Below are 19740 nucleotides of genomic sequence, written 5' to 3'. Positions count from 1 at the left end.
TACTTTGCACCGGAACTCCCTATGAATATTAACAAAACATGCAAGATCTTATCATATTTGGTTGTGAAGGTTAATAGTTGTTAGTGAAGGTTGTTCCTTTGTAATTGAAATATCACAAGTTTAAATCATGAAAATAGCCTTTTTGTGAAGCAAATGTAAGGCTGCATGCGATGAAAGTTCACCCTCCTCCTACCTCCTGACCCTCGCAAAGTGAAGAGACTTCCCCCCCACCCACCCCACCCTTCCACATCCTTGAAGGGAACCAACGCACCATACCTCTATTTCACTTGCTATCTAATGTCCTCTTCTTGTTTACTTTCCCTTCCCCATCGTTGTCTTGTTCCAGCAAACTCACTAATTATATTTTTTTGTATATATAGATGACTTATTGGGATAAAGCTTCATATAGCCAACCCTACTCAGTGAAATAAAGGTTTGTTGTTGTTGTTGTATAGATGACTCATTGTTTCTCGGTGTCTGCATTGTTGCAGTTCCGAGTTTCTGTGTAGACTCGAGATGCTGAGCCAGGACTTTAACTCTCCAAAGCCGTGGTGACTACTGTCCCATATAAGATCAATTGGGCTAACGCAGCAGGATGATGAACGTGTCATCACATTTATAACGCAGAAGCTGTTATGAGATGGATAGCATATCTCAAGGATGCATCAACACCAATCTTGGTCAACAAATGCCTTGCCTCTTCCGACATTTCAACTTCTTGGCATCTGGTGTCCAAAATCTTATGGATTTCATCCTCTGTATAAGGATGGGTGGTAACAATACGCAGGCGATCAAGGAGATCAACAGGGATTCCGCGTGGGGATCTATAATTTGTGCCTCTGGTGGTAGTTCTGTTGGTAGCAACAACTAATATCGAAGCCATCTCATTCTCAAAACATATAGCATACAATTCAAGTGAACCTATAAAAGAGGAACATTCAAAAGGTAAAAGATAGAACTCAACTTCTTTCACTGTGTTGCAAATACTAAACAAACTATCAAAAGTTTCTAGACTCGCGATCACATTACATGAATATATGTGTTAAGACACTGAAAAAGAATGGCACAAGATGCATTGAGAATAGAACAGAAATCGTCATATTACTACGCCAATTGGAATCAGCTGACGATCACTCCTCAATCTGCCTACTATTGCAACCAATTTTGCTCTCCTTTGCATAGGTTTCTTTGTCGATAGTGTGGAATTGCATTTACAAAGCTCTGCCAAAGACTTCAAACTGGCCAATGACCAAGCCCCCAGGTACTTTACAGTACATCCATAAGATGAACACAAACACGTACATCCATGTCGAAAAATATTTTCTTGAAACTAGCGATATTTCTCACAAATGCAACTAATTAAGGACTCAACAGCACTTGAATCTTCTGAAACCCAAGTGAGGCATGAGCCCAAGTGTTGAACATATTTTAAAATTGCACAAAAATTACAAGTGAGAAGCAAAAATGTAGCTGACGAGGGTGTTGACTAACACAACCTAAACAGCTTCCTCTGCCCGTTGTACATGTAAGGTCTTCCTAGCTGCATTTCTAGTATTCTAAAAAGAATGCCAGCCAAACAATGGAAACTCTATAAATAAATAAAAAAAGAGAGATAACAAAATGCATTACCTTTTCTTCTTTTGGAAACTCAAGTCCAACACACCAAGAAATAAGGCGATAGAATGTTTTTATTCTTATAGCCTGCATAGCAACATGAAATCATTGAGGAAAATTACCAGAAAGTTCAACTGATTTGTATTAAATCTAGCAAAAATGCTTTTGAGTATCACTTCAACAATTGGAGGTTCGATAATAGGAGATTTCACCACTTCAACTGGAAAAGAACAAACAGGCAAACAGACACCAGAAGGTAATCTACATGAAAACAAGGCGAACGCGTTTTCTGGAATACATTATCCAGTTCCTGCTAGACTAGAGAACCTGCTTTCCAAATCTTCAGCCAAACCACTTCTGCCTGACTTGGACAGCCGTTTCAAAACTCTCACATACACTGAATAATCTGGTCTAAAACCCTTATTAATCATTTCGGTCAGAATATTTTGGGCAACGACTACATTTCCTTCCTTCATATAAAGCCTTGCCAGCAAGCTGTACACTGAACTGCTAGAGAAACTGTCTTTAGCAGCTAAATCAACAACGTAATTATATGCTTCCTTATATCTCCGCAAGTTAAAATAACCCTTGACAAAGGCAGCATGTGTTGAAACACGAGGTTTAACACCCTCCAATATCATTCTATCAAATAACTGTCTTGCAAAATCAAGATTTCCAACTTTAAATAAGTAAAAAATAAATATTTCGTAGGTTATGCCATCAGGTTGACAATTCCTTTCTAGCATTTCTTCATATAGTTTAGTAGCTTCAGCAAATTTATGGTTCTTGCATAAGCTACTGAGCAGATAATTGTAAGTTTTGGCATCTGGGTCACAACCCGCTTGCCTCATCTCATCAAGCATATCAACAGCTCTGCCAAAATTTCTTCTCCGACAAGTTTCTCTGATCATTATAATGTAATAACATCTCTTCCTCTCTGTTTTCTTCATCACAAACTCAGCCATTTCAAATAAACCCTTGACACTAAACATCTCAATCAAAGAGAGCACTCCAGTTGCCCGACACAGTCCACCTACTTTATTCAAAACCTCTACCACTTTGACAACAGAAGCCTTATTTGGAGATATAAACCCAAATGCCTTTTGGGTGAGACGAATTTCCTCGGATTGAAAGTCTTTCAAAATCTGAAGCATTGCAGGGTAATCACCTACCCACCCACAATTATCAATAACCAAGCTACATATTTCATTCCCATAACAACCAATGGGTTGTGAATCCCTAATCCAATCAAAGAAACATAAAGCAGGTACCTTTTCAGAATTCAAAACCTCGAAAACCCGAGTAATGGAGGCAGGAGATAGACTTACATTCATGGAATTCAACTTGGACTTCAAATCACTCTCACCCATTCTGATCATATCAATAATTTCCAAAACTTGATTTGAAGTCTCATCCGGTCGAATCCCATCAATAACCACATTCCCAAATCGATTACCCTCATCGGAACCCGAAGCTCTTGGCGGCGAGGAAGATTCGAACACATCGGAAGGCGCAGTGGAAAATGGCTGAACGCGTCCGTGACATTGATGCTTGAGTGAGTAAATAGTAAGCAAAGATTGGGAATTTTGAGAAGATGGGGTTGACCCAAATAAGGAAATCAAGGAACTCAGAGAGGAGAAAGCAGCTTCTGTGTGGGGCAGATTTGAATTGGAGAAATTGCCAGGAGGAGAGGGCTCGTGTGAGACTAGGGTTTTGGGAGGAACAATGGGGGAATGAAATGGGGGTGTGGATTGTGATAAGAAAGAGTCGAGATTGTGAGAGTTGGAGAAACGCCTGAACATTTTCATGGTGGTAAGATGTTGAAGGTGAACAGCGACTGAGCTCGCGACGGGGACAGGGGAGAGCTGCCAGAGGAGCAGGGTTTGGTGTTGGGAGATGGACCGTGGAGTCCTCCAGATTTTCAGAAGTGGGTTTGCGTTGGCTTTCAATTTATATTTTAGTAAACTGCATTTTGCACCACCAGAGTTTTAGGTTATTTGCAAATGAGCCCTGAAATTTCCATTTTTTTTCCTGAATTGTATCCATTTAATCTCTAATCTATGTCAATTACACCGTCTAATTACACGTTCATGTGGTGACGTGATCTAGACTAAAGCCACATTCACCAATATGTTGAAACATTGTGGCTCAATTCGCAAAATTCTTTTTTATTTCTCCTTTTTTTTTTCATTTATAATTTCTTTTTTGTCAAACAATAGTTTTTGTTAGATTAGTCATCGACGATATTCAAACTTACGCCGTTATATAAGGGTTCAATACATTTTCACCGTTATGATAAAGAGTCACTTGTACTCCTTCTCAAAAGTGTATTTTTCTTTTTACATATAAAAAATATTAAATGCACAACGAGATTTCTGAAACCCTCTACTTGCTCCATTGAGATAGGGACATTGGTTCCAACATAACATCTAGAATAAAAGAACTTCAGCCTAGGTCACTTCCAACTCATGGTATAAAGCTCAGGTTTTGCTGCAGTCATAGGGCATAGTGTTTGGATCAAAACTTGATTTTTGGCCCAAGGATGGAGTCGGCCCAAAAGGAGGCCTGGAGGAATAGAAGATCAAAGCCCAGCCGAAACTTGGGAAAGCAGGAAAGGGCCTTTTTTGACTTGATACAATTCACAAAGGCCACTTGCCTACCTACCCAAGGACCAAGTGGTGTAGACTGATCAGACTGCACAGCCCATAAAGTACTTTATGGGGGCATTACATGTAATAAAACTGATGAGTCATCACCTTCAGACCGCATTCGGGCAAAGCTGTTGCTACAGGAGCCAAACCAAGTCGTCTATAAAAGGAGAAAGAGAGGACAAAGATAAGGACACTCAATCAAACAAACAAAAGCACAAACTCTGCTCAAAAAGTCAGATTTGCCTTTCAAAACAAAGCTGTAGTCAGCTCAAGCCTTCATCCCCCGCGGGATAGTCTTTTCTCCTAACCTTTGTAATAGCTCTGCTACCTTGTTCAAACTTGTTGTAGTATCAATTCACCTTTTGTATTCTCCATTCCCCTCTCCCCCTCTAAGCTTTCAGACCCTTGACAGAACTACAAAGATAGGGACCTGCAAGACGATCGGCCTTAATTGATAAGGTTTAATCTTGCCCGACCTGCTTTGTTCTGTCTTTGTCTTCTCTTTCTTTAAAGTCTAGCAATATGTTGTATATTTCTAGTTATATGCAAGTTGTTTCTAGCAAAATCACGATGACGAAGCTTTCTCAGTACTTGGATCCGATTTAAATATATCTTCAGTGTTTAAATCAGATCCAAGTCCTAAGCCCGCAGGCATGTAAATCTGATTAGTTTAAAAGTCCTTGGCCTCAAGGCATAAAAAAGAACTTTATGTGGACTTAACCCATCCACGACAATCCTTGATAAACGAGAAGTCCGAAGTTACTTGGGGCGCAAGTAATCGACCTACCTCTTGGTTTTATTTCTATTATATCATGATTATCATAGAACGCTTAAGTATGGAATGGATTCTGATAGGAAGCCTCAAGGCCTACACCTAAGGCCCCACAAAGGCACTTATCTGGATTCATTCTATTATGCGGTCTAAATGGTTTGAGTATAAGAACGGACTCTAATAGGAAGCCTCAAGGCCTACACCTAAGGCCCCACAAAGGCACCTATTTGGGTTCGCTCTACCTCGCAGACTCGGATAATCAGAAATATAATAGTTATCAGATCCCGACAACCATAAAGACCGAATATAATATGCTCAAGTGCTGATTTAGTTTGACAGGAAGCCTCAAGGCCTACACCTGAGGCCTCACAAAGGCGCCTGTTATATCTAACACGGTTCCTTGGGCATATGCATATTCACAACTAAAACTTGACATCCATTCGACATCTGCCATGCTGAAGATGGCAGTGGCACGCCTGAGCACTACAATGTTAACCTTGATTGTGAGCCTTAAGGCCTACACCTAAGGCCCCACAAAGGCACCTCTCAAAGTTAACGCTGTCCTTCTCTTTCAGCCTTACCCGAAGAGACTTGCCCGACGAGTTCTTGCCCGACGAGACTTGCCCGACAAAGCCCGACAGGAAAGCAGAAGCCCGACAGCAGCCCTCAACCGGCGCCGAACCTCCAGGGGATTTGTGTGCTCATTGGCCAGGAAACATCCCCTACGGGAATTCCTGCCACGAACACATAGTCCTCCTGTATTGAGTCCAAAACCCATGATCCATCTTCCATTGTCATCCCTAAGCAAACCCCCTCCTGTGGCAATACCCGCACTTCCCTTTACACTACCATTTGTATTAAGAATTACACCTACTATTCATTCAGACAACATATGAACTCCATGGTTTGTTGGCTAGATATGTCAGATATTTATTATATAAAACATATTATATAAAACTATTGATTAAATTGTTTAGTACTTTAATGAATTTGATAGTACAAAATGAAAATTTAAGTGATTACGAGTCAGTAATATTTTACAAAATATTTTTTGAAGCTCTTATAAAGTTATAGTAAATTTTAAGAGAAATAACGATGTGAAACATTTGGTATAATAAACATTGGCAAAGTGGGATAAGCTGGGTGGAGCGCCACGCCAAATCCTAGTATACATTCAGCCTATGTTAACTAGTAAGTTAGGTGGTGTAACTTGGAATTGGATCCCATCCGGATTCACTTTGTGGGGATCCTGGCATCCTTACATCTTAACCATTCATCGTGTATCATATGGTCAGAAATAATTTGACTTTTATTTATTTAAAATCAAACACAAATAGTATCTAACGAAAACTAATTACATGGTGTACGATGAATAACTAGAATCTAGGGATCCTTAGGATCCCCACAAAGTGGATCCGGAGAAGATCCTCTCCCTTTTAACCTAATAAACATTGGTAAAGTGGGATAAACTGGGTGAAACTCTCCCTACTTTTTCCTCAATTCTTCTTCTTCAATGAACCAAAATTTGCAAAAGCATTTCTCTAATCATCCTTTGTCAAGTTTGAAAAACAGATGATATATATATATATATATATTAAATTTTAAATATAAATAAATAATTATTATTGGCACTTTAAAATTCTCATTTGAATTCTAAATTTTCTATATTTAAAAAAAAATACACTTATAAATAAACAAAATAAAAATTTTAAAATGCTAATAAATGTTTTATGTAAATGAGCCGAATGGTTATTTATTTATTTTTGTTGTAAATAACCCGAACCACAAATAAAGCAAAGAAAAACTAAACTGAACAGTAATTTCAAGAGCCTTCTATATATATATATATATATATAATTTAAATGATGCCCAACTCAATTCTAAATTGATTGATAACGCTAAGAAGATTAAATATTTAAAATAAATTTACAAATCAAATGATGTATTACCATAAGGAAATAAAGAACATAGATTTTCTCCTGATCTATGAAACCGGAGCCCAGGAATCAATGGATCCGGGTCATTAAAATTTGATCTAACGGTTGCAAACAGGGGCCCCTCTAAAAATTATAATAATTATAGTTGTTGGATCAAATTTCAATAGCCCGAATCCATTGATCCCTAGTCTTCAGTTGCATATATCCAGAGAGGATATGTGTTTGAAATAAACACGTTAATTAATGTTTAAGTAATAGTTCAATCATCAATTACCACATCATTTGGTTTGCAAATTTGATGTAAGAATTTGATCTACTTAGCATTTTCCATCCTTAAGCATTATAGTTATCAATAAAATAATTCAAATTCATCTTTAACAAAAATCAAATATAAAATCTCTTATTTACAAATAAAAAAAAATTATTACACCGTAATACTAAGTAAGCATCATCCTTTATATTGAAAAACAATAGCAACGGCACGTCGAATTTATGGGTGCGGGGAAAGGCGCATTCCGTCGGAAGACGCTCCCTTTTTTCGCTCAATGTGAAAAGGCTGAGGCCTTCACGCGCGGATCACGCAAGGAAAAAATCTGGTCCACTAGCCACGTCACCTAAACCTTGGGCCTCAGGCTCACCACGTTCCCTATACCTTGGTCTGGAAGAATCCGCGGAAAATAAATAAATTAGAGAACATTTGGTGAGGTGCGCCTCCGTCACTAAATCAAAATCTCACGTCTGCAAACCCTAACCCTAATCTCTCTCTGTATCTCCTCTTCCCTCTTTCTCTCTCTAGATTTCCCGAGAAATGGCGTCGTTCGCCGAAGCTCCACCCGGAGATGCGAAGACCGGAGAGAAAATCTTCAAGACGAAGTGCGCTCAGTGCCATACTGTCGAGAAAGGCGCCGGTCACAAGCAGGGTAATCATACCGTCTCTCTCGCTCACTAGACCTCGTTTTTCCTTTTTGTTTGGTGATTGATTTGGATTATTTTCATGATCTTGTTTGTAACTGACAGTTGTAGCTCCTTATTTGCATTTGGTTCGGATTTGTGTATTTTGATTTTTGTTTCGATTTGGTTGTTTGGATTACCGATTGATCTTTGCCCGCCTTTACAGATCTGATCGATTTCGTTATTAGGTTATTCGTGTTTCCAATTTATATAGTTTTTTGTTTGGTTTCTGAGAAAATTGACGAGAGCGAGAATTTCAGTTGATGTTGGTTTACACCATTGGAAATGAGTGGTTCTAGCAGTTTTTAGGTTTAAAATGATTGGTCTAATATTATCAATTTTCCTTTCTAGTTTTTGATTTTTGGATTTCGGTTACAAGTTATTGTGTTTGTGCAAGTAATTCATAAATCCATCAATTTTCCTTTCCTTTTCTGTGATTGTTAATTCGCAACTTGTGGGAGGAAAAGTTATGTTAGATCCTTAGGAGTATACATGCTCTGTGATTGTGTATATATAGAAAGTTTTGATGCTACTCAGTATATAGGGGCACTATATATGATTCGTTAGATTGATGTGACGAGCTTGGTGATTGTATGATCTTGTGTTTATACATTGGCGTTTATGCGAACTATCTCTATCGTTCTGTTTTTCAATCTATTGGATTTCTACATGCATTCTTTGCTAAGTTTCAGTGAGTTTATTAAAGTTGTTAACTTTCGATTGTTAAACCTTTCAGGACCTAATCTGAATGGACTTTTTGGGAGGCAGTCTGGTACAGGTGCTGGATACTCATACTCTGCTGCTAACAAGAACATGGCTGTGATTTGGGAGGAAAAGACCTTGTATGATTACTTGTTGAACCCCAAGAAGGTATGCAATTTTCTCTATTTGTTGTACCTCATGACTGACACAGAACCAAGCGCAATGGCGTTTTCATATAGCCAACCCCACTTAGTTGGAAAAGGCTTTGTTGTTGTTGTTGTACCTCATGACTGACACCATTTCTTAGAGCGAGGTTTATACTAGCATTAGAGATAGACATAGATCATCACCTATCAGTCATTCATGCTTAGAGTGTAAGTGTGTATAGGTGGTACCTCTCACATAAAAGAACGGATGGAAGTGTATGGGTCTGAACATCAGCACTCTTTTATTCTTAGACTGTGACTATCTCTTCATTTATAATTCTACGTAAATTCATTGTTCATTCTAGATCTTAAAACTTTTCATGATACTTCGTGTTCTGTTTAGATGATGTAGGATCCCCTTGCATGTGTTAGGTAGTGATAGTTCATTGATGTGGACAATCCATACTGTAGACTGATCCGGTGTAATTGTTGTTATGCAGTACATTCCCGGAACTAAGATGGTGTTCCCTGGTTTGAAGAAGCCACAGGACCGTGCTGATCTCATTGCATATTTGAAGCAATCGACTGCTTAAACCTTTTGCATTTTCCTAGTCCTCGATTCCCATTTTGCAGTATATGGAGGCGGTAACTTCACACAAGGCGGATAGTACTATTTTTTTTGCCAATAAATCTTAAAAGGACCGTCCGGGTCTGCAATTCTTGTTTGCATGTCTAGCTTGCTTTTTGTGTTTGTAGGAAGAGGTTGCTGTAATTGGCAACACAACATTCAATTCAATTTAGAAGCTGTGACTATATCTTGTGAATTTGGCAAAAATGCCAGTTTTTCTGATGATAAATTTACTGCTACATTCGTAAAGTGTGTAGCAACAACTTATAATGATCGCTACTCTTGCTGGTCACTCTTAATTTGTTTACTTGGGTCGATATTTTACCCGTTGCTCTCTCAAATAAGGGAGGTTAGGCTCTAAAACGATGTTTACATGCAGGACTTTTTTTTTGTTTTTTGTTTTTTGTTTTGAACAAACAATATCTACACTAAAAGAGTATGGTAGTTGGTCACTTATGAGGAAAGAGGAATATTACTAGATCGTAATACCAATTCATGCACACAGCATTCTTCACTAAAAGGAAAAATTGTTCTCTCTCTGCTCAACGCATGACCTCCTTGTGCGCACTTTGACCTACATGCCTCGGGGTTCACGGTAATTCAGCACACTGGCCAAAGCAGTATAAGTGAGAAAATTGAGAACTCGACTTCTGCGTTTTCGACTAATTGAATGTACAAAAGTAAAATAGCATGCAGATTAGCTTCTTTGCTAGAAATCGCACTTTTATTTCTTAAGGAATGTCACCGGTTTCTAATGTCTTTGCTCGAAAATTGCCTTATTCTAAACCCACTCTTCAAACATTTCCTTAACTGCTATACATCTGTAACTCAAGTGACGATTATCATTTTTGTCAACTGGGATGCCTTCCCACAACATTCCCCAAAGAAAAATGCAAATAGAACCCAAAAGCCACTATTGATTCGCGGAACTTTTGATTCAAGGTTTGGGCTGGGATGGCCGACGGAGTCCTGGAATCTGCAACACAACATATGATGTTAAAAGGCCGGCAAACAGACCCATAAATTATACGTCAAAGGACATGGCACAATTTAGTACCAAAAAGAGACCTAAACATCAGTTGGTCATTATTAAAATAGATATGAACCTGCAAATTCCCAATTTTATGCATGATATTATACCAATTTCGTCAAATACAACAACAACAACAAAGTCTTTTCTCACTGAGTGGGGTTGGTTGTATGAATCTTAGAATGCCATTGCGCTTGGTTCTGTGTTACGCCTTCTGTTAGATCCAATTACTCCAAGTCTTTTCTTAGAGTCTCTTCCAAGGTCTTCCTCTACCCCTTCGGCCCTGAACCTCTGTCTCGTAGTCGCATCTTCTAACCGGACCGTTAGTAGGTCTTCGTTTCACATGTCCAAACCACTGTAACCAATTTTCTCTCATCTTTCTTTCAATTTCGGCTACTCCTACTTTACCTCAAATATCCTCATTCCTAATCTTATCATTTCTCATTTGCCCACACATCCAACGAAGCATTATCATCTTTGCTATTCATTTTATGTATGTGTTGGTGCTTCACCACCCAACATTCCATGCCACAAAGCATTGTTGACCTTATTGCCGTCCTATAAAATTTTCCTTTAAGCTTTAGTGGCATACGACAATCGCACAACACACCTGATGCACTCTTCCACTTCATCCATCCAGTTTGTATTCTATGGTTGATGTCTCCTTCCAACTCTCCGTTCTTTTGCAAGATAGATCTTAGGTAGCAAAAGCGGTTACTCTTTGGTACTTCCTGATCTCCAATCCTCACCCCTAAATTATTTGAGCCTCCATTCACATTGAACTTGCACTCCATATACTCTGTCTTTGACGAACTTAGGCGAAGACCTTTAGATTCCAACACTTCTCTCCAAAGGTTAAGCTTCGCATTTACTCATTCTTAAGTTTCATCTATCAACACTATATCGTTTGCGAAAAGCATACACAAAGGAATATCATCTTGGAGATGTCACGTTAACTCATCCATTACCAATGCAAAAAGCTAAGGACTTAAAAATGAGCCTTGATGTAACCAGTTAGCATCTCCTATGCTTATAAGAGTTTCTTGGTCCTAAGAAAAAGGACATAGCAAGAAAAAGGATATAGCCTAAGTAAACGTCTGCGGATAGACGCATTGCTATTAATTGCAGTGTTTGTAGCAGCTTAAACGTCAGTCTTGAGTATGTAACTAAGAGCAGCCAACGGCACTTCGTCCTTCTCTGTATGACCTAAGCAAGCTATCCTATTGTTTTTCATTCTGAAGCCTATGTTTCTTGGATGGTTTCGAAGGGGAAGAGTCCAAGAGAGAAGAGTAAGGGTAGGTGATTGGAGGAAGAGGAGAGTTGAGTGGAATGAGAGGAAGAGCGAGATTCACAGGTAGAGCGTTCTCTCGTACAAAGAAAATTATTTATTAATTTATTTTCTGAACGTCAGACGCATTCACAACTATTAGATGGTGGCTATCTAAGGGCTAAAATGTGTCCATATGTGGCTCCTGAACTGGACGAACATATTTAAGGGTGGGACTCTGAATTTTGAAGGAATCAGAAAAGTTTCACGAATCAAAAATACCAAATACAACCTATCTCCATATGTTATAAATTATAATTTCTATCAGGATGTGCATACCTCAACTCCACGAGGGCCTATGCGATTACGGGATATAAAATTAGTTACTAGCGTTGCAAATTCATCAGGTACATCTTCCTGTACAAATATGGGACATCAAAGTTCTAGTTAGCTTCTACGGATTAGAAAGAGTAATATTTTAGAAGACAAAAAAAATCCATGGAAGATAAACAGAATACATACTTGTATGGCATGCCCAGTATGTCTGATGACAACCATTTGGAACTTCCCTTGCATTTGACCAATTGTCAGAGCTCTGTAACAAAAGAAAGAAAAACCCAGCCCACATCATTCCTTGAAAGCAGTCATGGTTCTTGACCCAAATAAATTCGATCATAGCAAGCAAGCACATACAAAAGATAACCGAGGAAATAGAAATATTCCATTAGCATGGAAGTGCCAAAAACTATCACTTACACGCAAATCACAAATATAAGGTTATCTACCTAACCAGCCGATCAGTGCTATAACATTGTGTTTGTATGATATGTCTACACAAGGATAGTCACATAGCAGCAAGTAATATTAAAATATTGTCTAATTAAATACCGTGTATAACATGCAAAATAAAGTGGATACTTAACTCCAATAAGAGCATTTGACAAGACGATATCACAAATATGGACTTGAAGGTTTTCCACATTTTTTTATTTTAATACGAAATAAAAGGGAAATTACAATCGTTTTATGAAATTTTCCAATACACTTGTATACAAGTTTCAACAAACCTCAAATCTTTCTCTTTTTCAACCCAAAAATACACTTTATAAATTACACAATTCATGTTGGTAAGACAATGTGAGGAAATTGCTTATATCTGTTTGTGTGTATGCAAAACGTTAAAAGTAGATGCCCTCCCGTTCATGAAGATTTCCTTTCCTAGTTTGTCATGTGTAAAAAATTAAACCCATAGTGGGACCCAAATCCTAAACCGCTACGCATGCCATAAATGTGTTAATGTGCATACCATCTGCAAACAGTCAGAGTGTGATAACATAGAACATCTCTAAAGATTGTGTCATCACAAAATCGATATGATTAGACAGCATCATACTGATACTTTTTATCAAACAAGGATTTCATTAAACTATATGAGCAGATTATTCTGGCAAGTCAAATGGAAAGAACCTGTCTAGTCGGTCTGTTCCAGCTAACAGCAGGATCTTTGGAACGGGAGATGACAAAAACTTTTCTGAAAGGCCTTCATACCTGTATTTGAGTAAATATATTCAACAGGAAATGATTTATGACACAAAAGTCAAACCAAACACAATGAGTAAAAGCATCACCATGTATGATACTTAAATGAGCTTTATCACTATGCTACCATGGCTATCAAATATTATGAGACATAAGGATAGCTCAAAGTGATGCAGTTTCATTTACATCTCTAACTCCTCTATCCAAACCCAACTAGTGTAAATCTGAACAATATTGGTATGCGGGCCTGTTCGGCAAGGCTTCTCGAAGTGCTAAAAGAGCTTTCAGATAGCCAAAAGTATTTTTGATAGCCTTTAATGGAAAATTTAAAATGCTTTCTAAGTTGTGCACTTTTCAGTGATTTCAGGAGAAGCACCAGGTGATTTTTTATGGAAATTTCCTAAATGCTTCTACTGAAAGTGTTTCCTACAGAAGCACCCTGAATCAGTCATATGAACAGGTTGTAACAAGAAGCAAGCCATGCTACATTCTTGATGCAGCAACCAAACAAGAAAACTGCACACAAGTATGCAGAATGAAATGTTCCAACTCATAAATGTTACATAGATGCGGGCAAGTCTGGTTTCAACTGAAATACGCACAACATGTAGTGACATGGACCCTGACCATTTGCCAAATTTTAAATGGATTAACAAGTAGTTTGAACATACCAGCTTTTCCAATATTGTTCTGTTTCTTCAAGTCGTGCTCTATAAATGTAACTGCAGAACAATACCAAAACTGTGCCTGTTATGTACAGGAATAAGATTAACAGAGACTTGACAAAAGGAATACAACAATGGATCATGGGAGTGGATAAATTATCATAATTTGCTTACAGGAATTGTAAAAGAGCAGTTACTAAAATACTTACCATTTCTTTGAATCATCATACTTTAATGTGGAAGGTATTGACACCCGAGCAGACTCAATGTTTCTTAAAGACCCTCCCCTCATACTCCATTCAATCTACAAAGGAATAAATTTTCAGTTTCAGCATAACAACTCATCTCCGTCCGTTACCATTTTCATAACATGTATATTAAGGAAGCCATTTGGTTCTGACAAATTCCATTTTCCTTGTTTGCCCAACAATTTTATTCCACATTACTTTACTTCCCTTGAACATGAAAAAGTATAATAAATGCTTATGATCGTCCATGGATTTTAAATAGCTTTACTTCACATTGTAGCCAGGCATACCAAACGAGCAAAAAATGTAATTTTAAGAGTAGAGTCCACAATAAAACAGAAGGGGAAACTTCAATATCCTCCTTGAAGTTTGGGGCCAATTCCAGTGTCCACGTTTGACCTTTTTCTCTTTGGTGCTAAGAGGATGCTAACCTTTACATTTAATTTGACCACTGTTTCCCCTAAACTAAGTAAAATTTCGAAATGCCCTTTTCCTCAACCAAATCTGTTAATAGATCGTTATGCATGTAACACGCTCGTGATTTTCCATGGAAAAAATGGTAATTAGCAAATAAAACAATAAAACTGGTATCTTCCAATGCCCTACATAGCCTAGGAACTGCTGGCACTGACATCTGCAGCACCATCAGCATTGCCATGAGATGAAATCAAATGAAAGATATTTGAAAATAGAAATTTCCGCTGTAAAAGTTGACAAAGGTGATCACCACAAGAACATGATTACGTCCAATCGTATTCAATGGGACTGGAATGGACTACATTTATAGTAGAGGATGTGTGCAGAAACCGGTTTTAGAACCAGTTGTTGGAATAATAATCTGCACTGTAGGACTAATGCGCAACAGTGGATGTGGAGCTCATGTTAGTTTTGAGTTCTTAAAAGTTTTAAGTCTTTTTGTTTTTAATTCATTAATCTAACATTTTTTTCCTGAAAGTCAGAAAAAAATTGCACAAATGTAATTGAATGGATTTGGTTGGCAGGAAGATTTAATGTTTAGGCTCTACATTAATCAAACCGGAGGCCAAGAAGAAATTGGTATTGACCCCTAAGTTCAAGGGTGCCCTTTGATATATTACTTTAAAAGCCATATATGCCTTGATCACATTTACATATGTGCATCCTGGCATTAAGAATCTTTGTATTAATTTGTTTATCTTCTAGTGTGATGCCCTAATTGCAGTGCAAGTTTTGAACAAAATTGTGCTTCAAGCCACTCAAGCACACGAGAACGTAAACAAAAGTCAGGAATTATTAGGGTTTGAAGACATTGTAGGTACCGCTTTTTCAATGCTTGAAAAATGCTGCACCCTGCCTGATAGGATTTTCTGCATATGAACCAATGAAGCCAAAGCTGTACCCTGAAATGTTCACAAATGCCAGTGTAATTTGACTGCATGTATGCCACTAAAGGTAACTAGTCTCAAACAAATCTGAGATACTAATTTGTCAGTAACCAAACCTCTACAACATCAACAACAACCAGCCCAGCCAAACTAGACAATGCTTTCCTTGCAGCAATGTGCACAGCAACTGACCCTCCCATACTGTATGACAGTGACATAAGTCAACAATGATTAATGTGAAAATTAGGAACACCGGGTATCCTTAGAGATTCATGGAAGTTAAAAAAAATTAGTAAATAAAGCTTAAGAAAATGCAATTGGGATTATCATTGATATGATCTTCTACAAAAAATTCACCAATAATATGCAATTGTCTATTCCTGCAACCAATAGCAGTATTGTGATAATGAGCTACAGATTAATGATGATGAATGGAGCTTATATGTTTCAAACTTTCAAGCCCAAAACATCAGGAGTTCTTCATAAATGTGGTAATGTAAGTTGTCAAACAGAGGAAAACCCACAAATTGATTACTGTGATCGTTTTGATACATTTCGTAAGTGTTAAATTCACTTCTCTCAAGACACACGCCGGAACCAAAGGTAATGTACTGCAAAAATTTCAATGGAAACTAAATCATTAAAAAACTACAAACCTGTGGCCAACAAGCACAATTGCAGGAGGGGAATCTCCATACATTGCTTTCACAACAGCTACAACATCATTGCACATAGTCTGCACATAAGAGAACTACCATTCAGTTGACTGGATACTTACAGAGGAATCACAGCTTAGAAGAGCAAATCATAATTTACGTTTAACAATCCAATTTTGACCGCATTTACCTCAATAGAAAGATCGGTATCATTTTCAGTAGTTGATTTTCCATGTCCTCTCAAGTCCATGGCAACTACCCGAGCTTTCTCCTTAATTTTACTTGCTGACAAGGCAAATGAGAGCCTGCGCAAATAAATCATGTAATCTACCATAGCATAACAGATTTTCAAAGTATCCAAGCATAAAATTAAATACAATGTGCCGATCAAACTTAAACAGATGCGTGGAAAAATGTTAGCATTCAATATTCATGAAACTATGGGCTTATTCAAATTAAGTAAACCACAAAAAAGAGTTTATTACAACAAAATGTGATTGCTTTCAAACTTCCCTGAGTTTATTATAACAGATGTTTCAGCTCAACCTGAACAACTGAAACCTGAAAAACCAAATATTCATTCAAACATACCCTGAGTAACCACCTCCGTGTAGACAGAACACAACTGGTCCCTCCGTTCCTGCCGTGTATACATGAAAAACCTGAAACAACAAAAGGGTAAGCACATTTGAAGATCATAAACACGTAGTGGAATCAGAAAATTCACAATTCTACACAGACAGACTCACATCATTCGAACCCAGAATGCTGATATCATCCTCTGTGTCGAAATACTCCTTCCAATCCAAAGCTGAGTACTTTTCTGAACTAGTCCTGAAACAACAACAGCAAGTGAAAAAGCATTATTATGACGCTCTCGAGACCCAGAAGTTGAAATTAGAATTGTTGAAATGCAGGGAGGCGAGTTGAGAAGAACAACTCACTGAGTGGGAGGGCGATCGGGACGAGAGGCAAAGGCAGAGAGAGGTCGGGGTTGTGGTGGTGGTTGTTGTTGTTGGTCTTCGAGTGTGTCCTCCGGAAGCGAGGTGAGGTTTGAAGAATCCATGGCTGGAAGATCGACTCGATCGCTGAGGTCAGTGTGGGACGAAATGAAAACCGGGCCAAACGCAATTTCCCGTCCGAAGCGCCGGTGACTGATTGCTTTCTCTGTTTTTTACGGTTTCAACCTTTTATGACAAACTTATAAAGTTCAGAAATTATGAACTCCTAAAATTATGGGAATTTTAACGAAAACCACTTCATTTTAATGAAAAACCACATTTTTACACTAAAAAGTCAATCATGATACTATTCATTTTACCATTTATTTTGTCCTTATCATTAAAACTCAAAGGTTTTCAAGCCATTTTCATTAGTTTTTCTTAAAATTATTCGTGGTCAATTTATTGAACTTCATGCTTACAATCAAAATCGTTTATATTATAAATCACCTTATAAAGATCATCTCTGCAAAAAATAAATTAAAACTAAGGTTGTTTAGTCATCAAACTGTATAAAAACAAATGAACGAAATTGGTAAAAACATTACAAACCTTCTATGTATTTGCTAGAATAGTCATCAAACTGTATAAAAACAAATGAACAAAATTGGTAAAAGCATTACAAACCGTCTATGTATTTGCTAGAATAGATTAACTAAACAACCTTCATTTTAATTCATTTTTGCTCATGATCTTTACAGTGTGATTGATAATATGAATTACTTTAATCATAAGCAGAAAACTCTATGATTCAAATACTAAGAGTTTTGAGTATGAGTTCCTACTCATCTTTGAATAGCCAAATAATGTTCCATTTTTATCTTTCATGTATTCTTATTCATTTTTAGTCATCGACTTTTTCAATTTTTTTTTTTGGTCATTGACTTTTTTTTTTTTTCAATTCATTTGATTCAAAGAACTCAGAATCTAATGCAGTCGAATAACTCATCTTTGGCAGACATACTCAATTTTGGACTTCTACACCTCCCACCCTTCCTATTATGGCTAGAAAAAATTCCCGAATTTCCCAATCCATACCGAACCCAAACCGAAATTATCTCGAAATTTCCCGAAATTTTCGGTTTGGTTATTATCCCGAACCACCCAGTTCGGTTTGGTATTCGGTCTAGCATTTGTGGATTTCGGTTTTCCCAAACCGAACCGGCAAGGATTCGAACCCCTAATCTCCCCTTGGAGAATCATGGAACTTCACCACTGAGCCAACTCTCAATTTGTCAAATTATAATACAGAAAATATATTTATATGCTTAATAACTATTAGTTACTCATACTTTAACATTTTCATTAACCCTAGCCGCCTACCATTTCCCATTTATGCAATTTCATCTCTCTCCTCTCGATTTCAATTTTTAGAGTTGCATCTTCTCTCTCAAACTCTCTCTTTCTCTCGGTGGTTTTGCCACCAACACTTGACTCACCAGCTTTATCTCCTTTCCTTTCACTCGCTTCTTTCTCTCTCGACTCTCCTTTCAGCCATATGGTATTACTTTTTGCAGGTTCTATCATGCCTTCCAAATTGTTCTACCAATTTAAAACTAAGTCATATTCTATTCCCTTAAAGAGTTGGAATTTATGGTGCAACTGCTGCAAACTGGGGATTTGGAGGAAGCTTGGGTATCTTGTTTTTGAATTAGGGCTCGAATTAAGGATTTACAAATTGGGGATTTGTCTTTGTTTTGGTTTGATTTGGGATCCTGAAATACCGAAATGTTTTCGGGAATTCCGAAAATTGGGAAACCGAAATTTCGGTTTCGGTTTCGGTATTCATAATCTTGTCCTGAAAGAGTTCGGTTTAGGAATCGGTTTGTGCTTTTTGGTTCGGTATCCCATACCGAACCACCCCTACTTCCTATGCACAACACAGCAAATGTGGGGGCACTTGTGGAGGCAAAAATAATATAGAGAATCCAGGAGGTGACATGTGAACTTTTACCCGTAAATGATAAGAATGCCCTCATTAAATTAGTGTACCCTAAATTGTTCCATGCCCAATCCCACCCTCAAGAAGACCTAACGTGTTGAATACAACTTCTCTGTCACATCCCGGCCCGAGCCCCCACCACATCCCGGGCTCGACTCCGCCGTAGCACGATATTGTCCGCTTTGGGCCCCAACCACACCCTCACGGTTTTGTTTCTGAGAATTCACGAGCAACTTCCTAGTGGGTCACCCATCATGGGATTACTCTCGCGCGAACTTGCTTAACTTCGAAGTTCCTACGGAACATGAAGCCAATGAGCTCCCAATTTATGGTGCCAACAAAAGCTTCATCAATGAAGGGCAACTACAACTCGTAGAAAGCTTCACACACTCTTGATCAAGACTGTTCGAAGCAAATTCAATTTATATGGTTCATCCAAACCTTCGACTACTACAAGGTGTGGCTTGCATCACAATCTCTTGCTCAACAGTGTGGAAGCAAAATTTGTATATGTTGTCTCTTCCACATTTTCAAATTTCTAAAATTCCCAAAAAAAAAAAAAAAAAAAAAAAAAAAGGAAATTGGGAAATTCAACAAAGCTTCATCAATGGAGGACAACTACAAATT

The 19740-nt window shown here is 37.9% G+C and overlaps 3 protein-coding genes across 3 annotated transcripts; 1 reads left to right on the top strand and 2 right to left on the bottom strand.

Annotated features, from left to right (window-relative positions):
* Positions 1–616: 616 nt before the first annotated feature.
* LOC139198148 (pentatricopeptide repeat-containing protein At3g62470, mitochondrial-like) lies at positions 617–3422 on the bottom strand. The gene is made up of 4 exons (XM_070826413.1): positions 1942–3422; positions 1737–1875; positions 1492–1588; positions 617–921 (listed from the first exon to the last, which is right to left on the bottom strand). The coding sequence occupies exons 1-4, from the start codon at positions 3420–3422 to the stop codon at positions 617–619; spliced, it is 2022 nt and encodes a 673-aa protein (XP_070682514.1).
* Positions 3423–7466: 4044 nt separating this feature from the next.
* LOC103441793 (cytochrome c) lies at positions 7467–9674 on the top strand. The gene is made up of 3 exons (XM_008380491.4): positions 7467–7894; positions 8662–8795; positions 9274–9674. The coding sequence occupies exons 1-3, from the start codon at positions 7783–7785 to the stop codon at positions 9364–9366; spliced, it is 339 nt and encodes a 112-aa protein (XP_008378713.1). The 5' UTR covers positions 7467–7782; the 3' UTR covers positions 9367–9674.
* Positions 9675–10103: 429 nt separating this feature from the next.
* LOC103441794 (uncharacterized) lies at positions 10104–17387 on the bottom strand. The gene is made up of 13 exons (XM_008380493.4): positions 17115–17387; positions 16920–17004; positions 16762–16832; positions 16361–16475; positions 16171–16250; positions 15631–15715; positions 15449–15529; positions 14112–14206; positions 13909–13959; positions 13166–13246; positions 12221–12293; positions 12038–12115; positions 10104–10377 (listed from the first exon to the last, which is right to left on the bottom strand). Exons 1-13 carry the CDS (start codon positions 17234–17236, stop codon positions 10339–10341), a joined length of 1056 nt encoding a protein of 351 aa, XP_008378715.1. The 5' UTR covers positions 17237–17387; the 3' UTR covers positions 10104–10338.
* Positions 17388–19740: the final 2353 nt, after the last annotated feature.

Source organism: Malus domestica, chromosome 08, assembly GCF_042453785.1.
Source record: "Malus domestica chromosome 08, GDT2T_hap1".
Classification (NCBI taxonomy): domain Eukaryota; kingdom Viridiplantae; phylum Streptophyta; class Magnoliopsida; order Rosales; family Rosaceae; genus Malus; species Malus domestica.
Note: the sequence above shows the minus strand (reverse complement) of the source record. Positions and strands in the feature narration are given on the sequence as shown.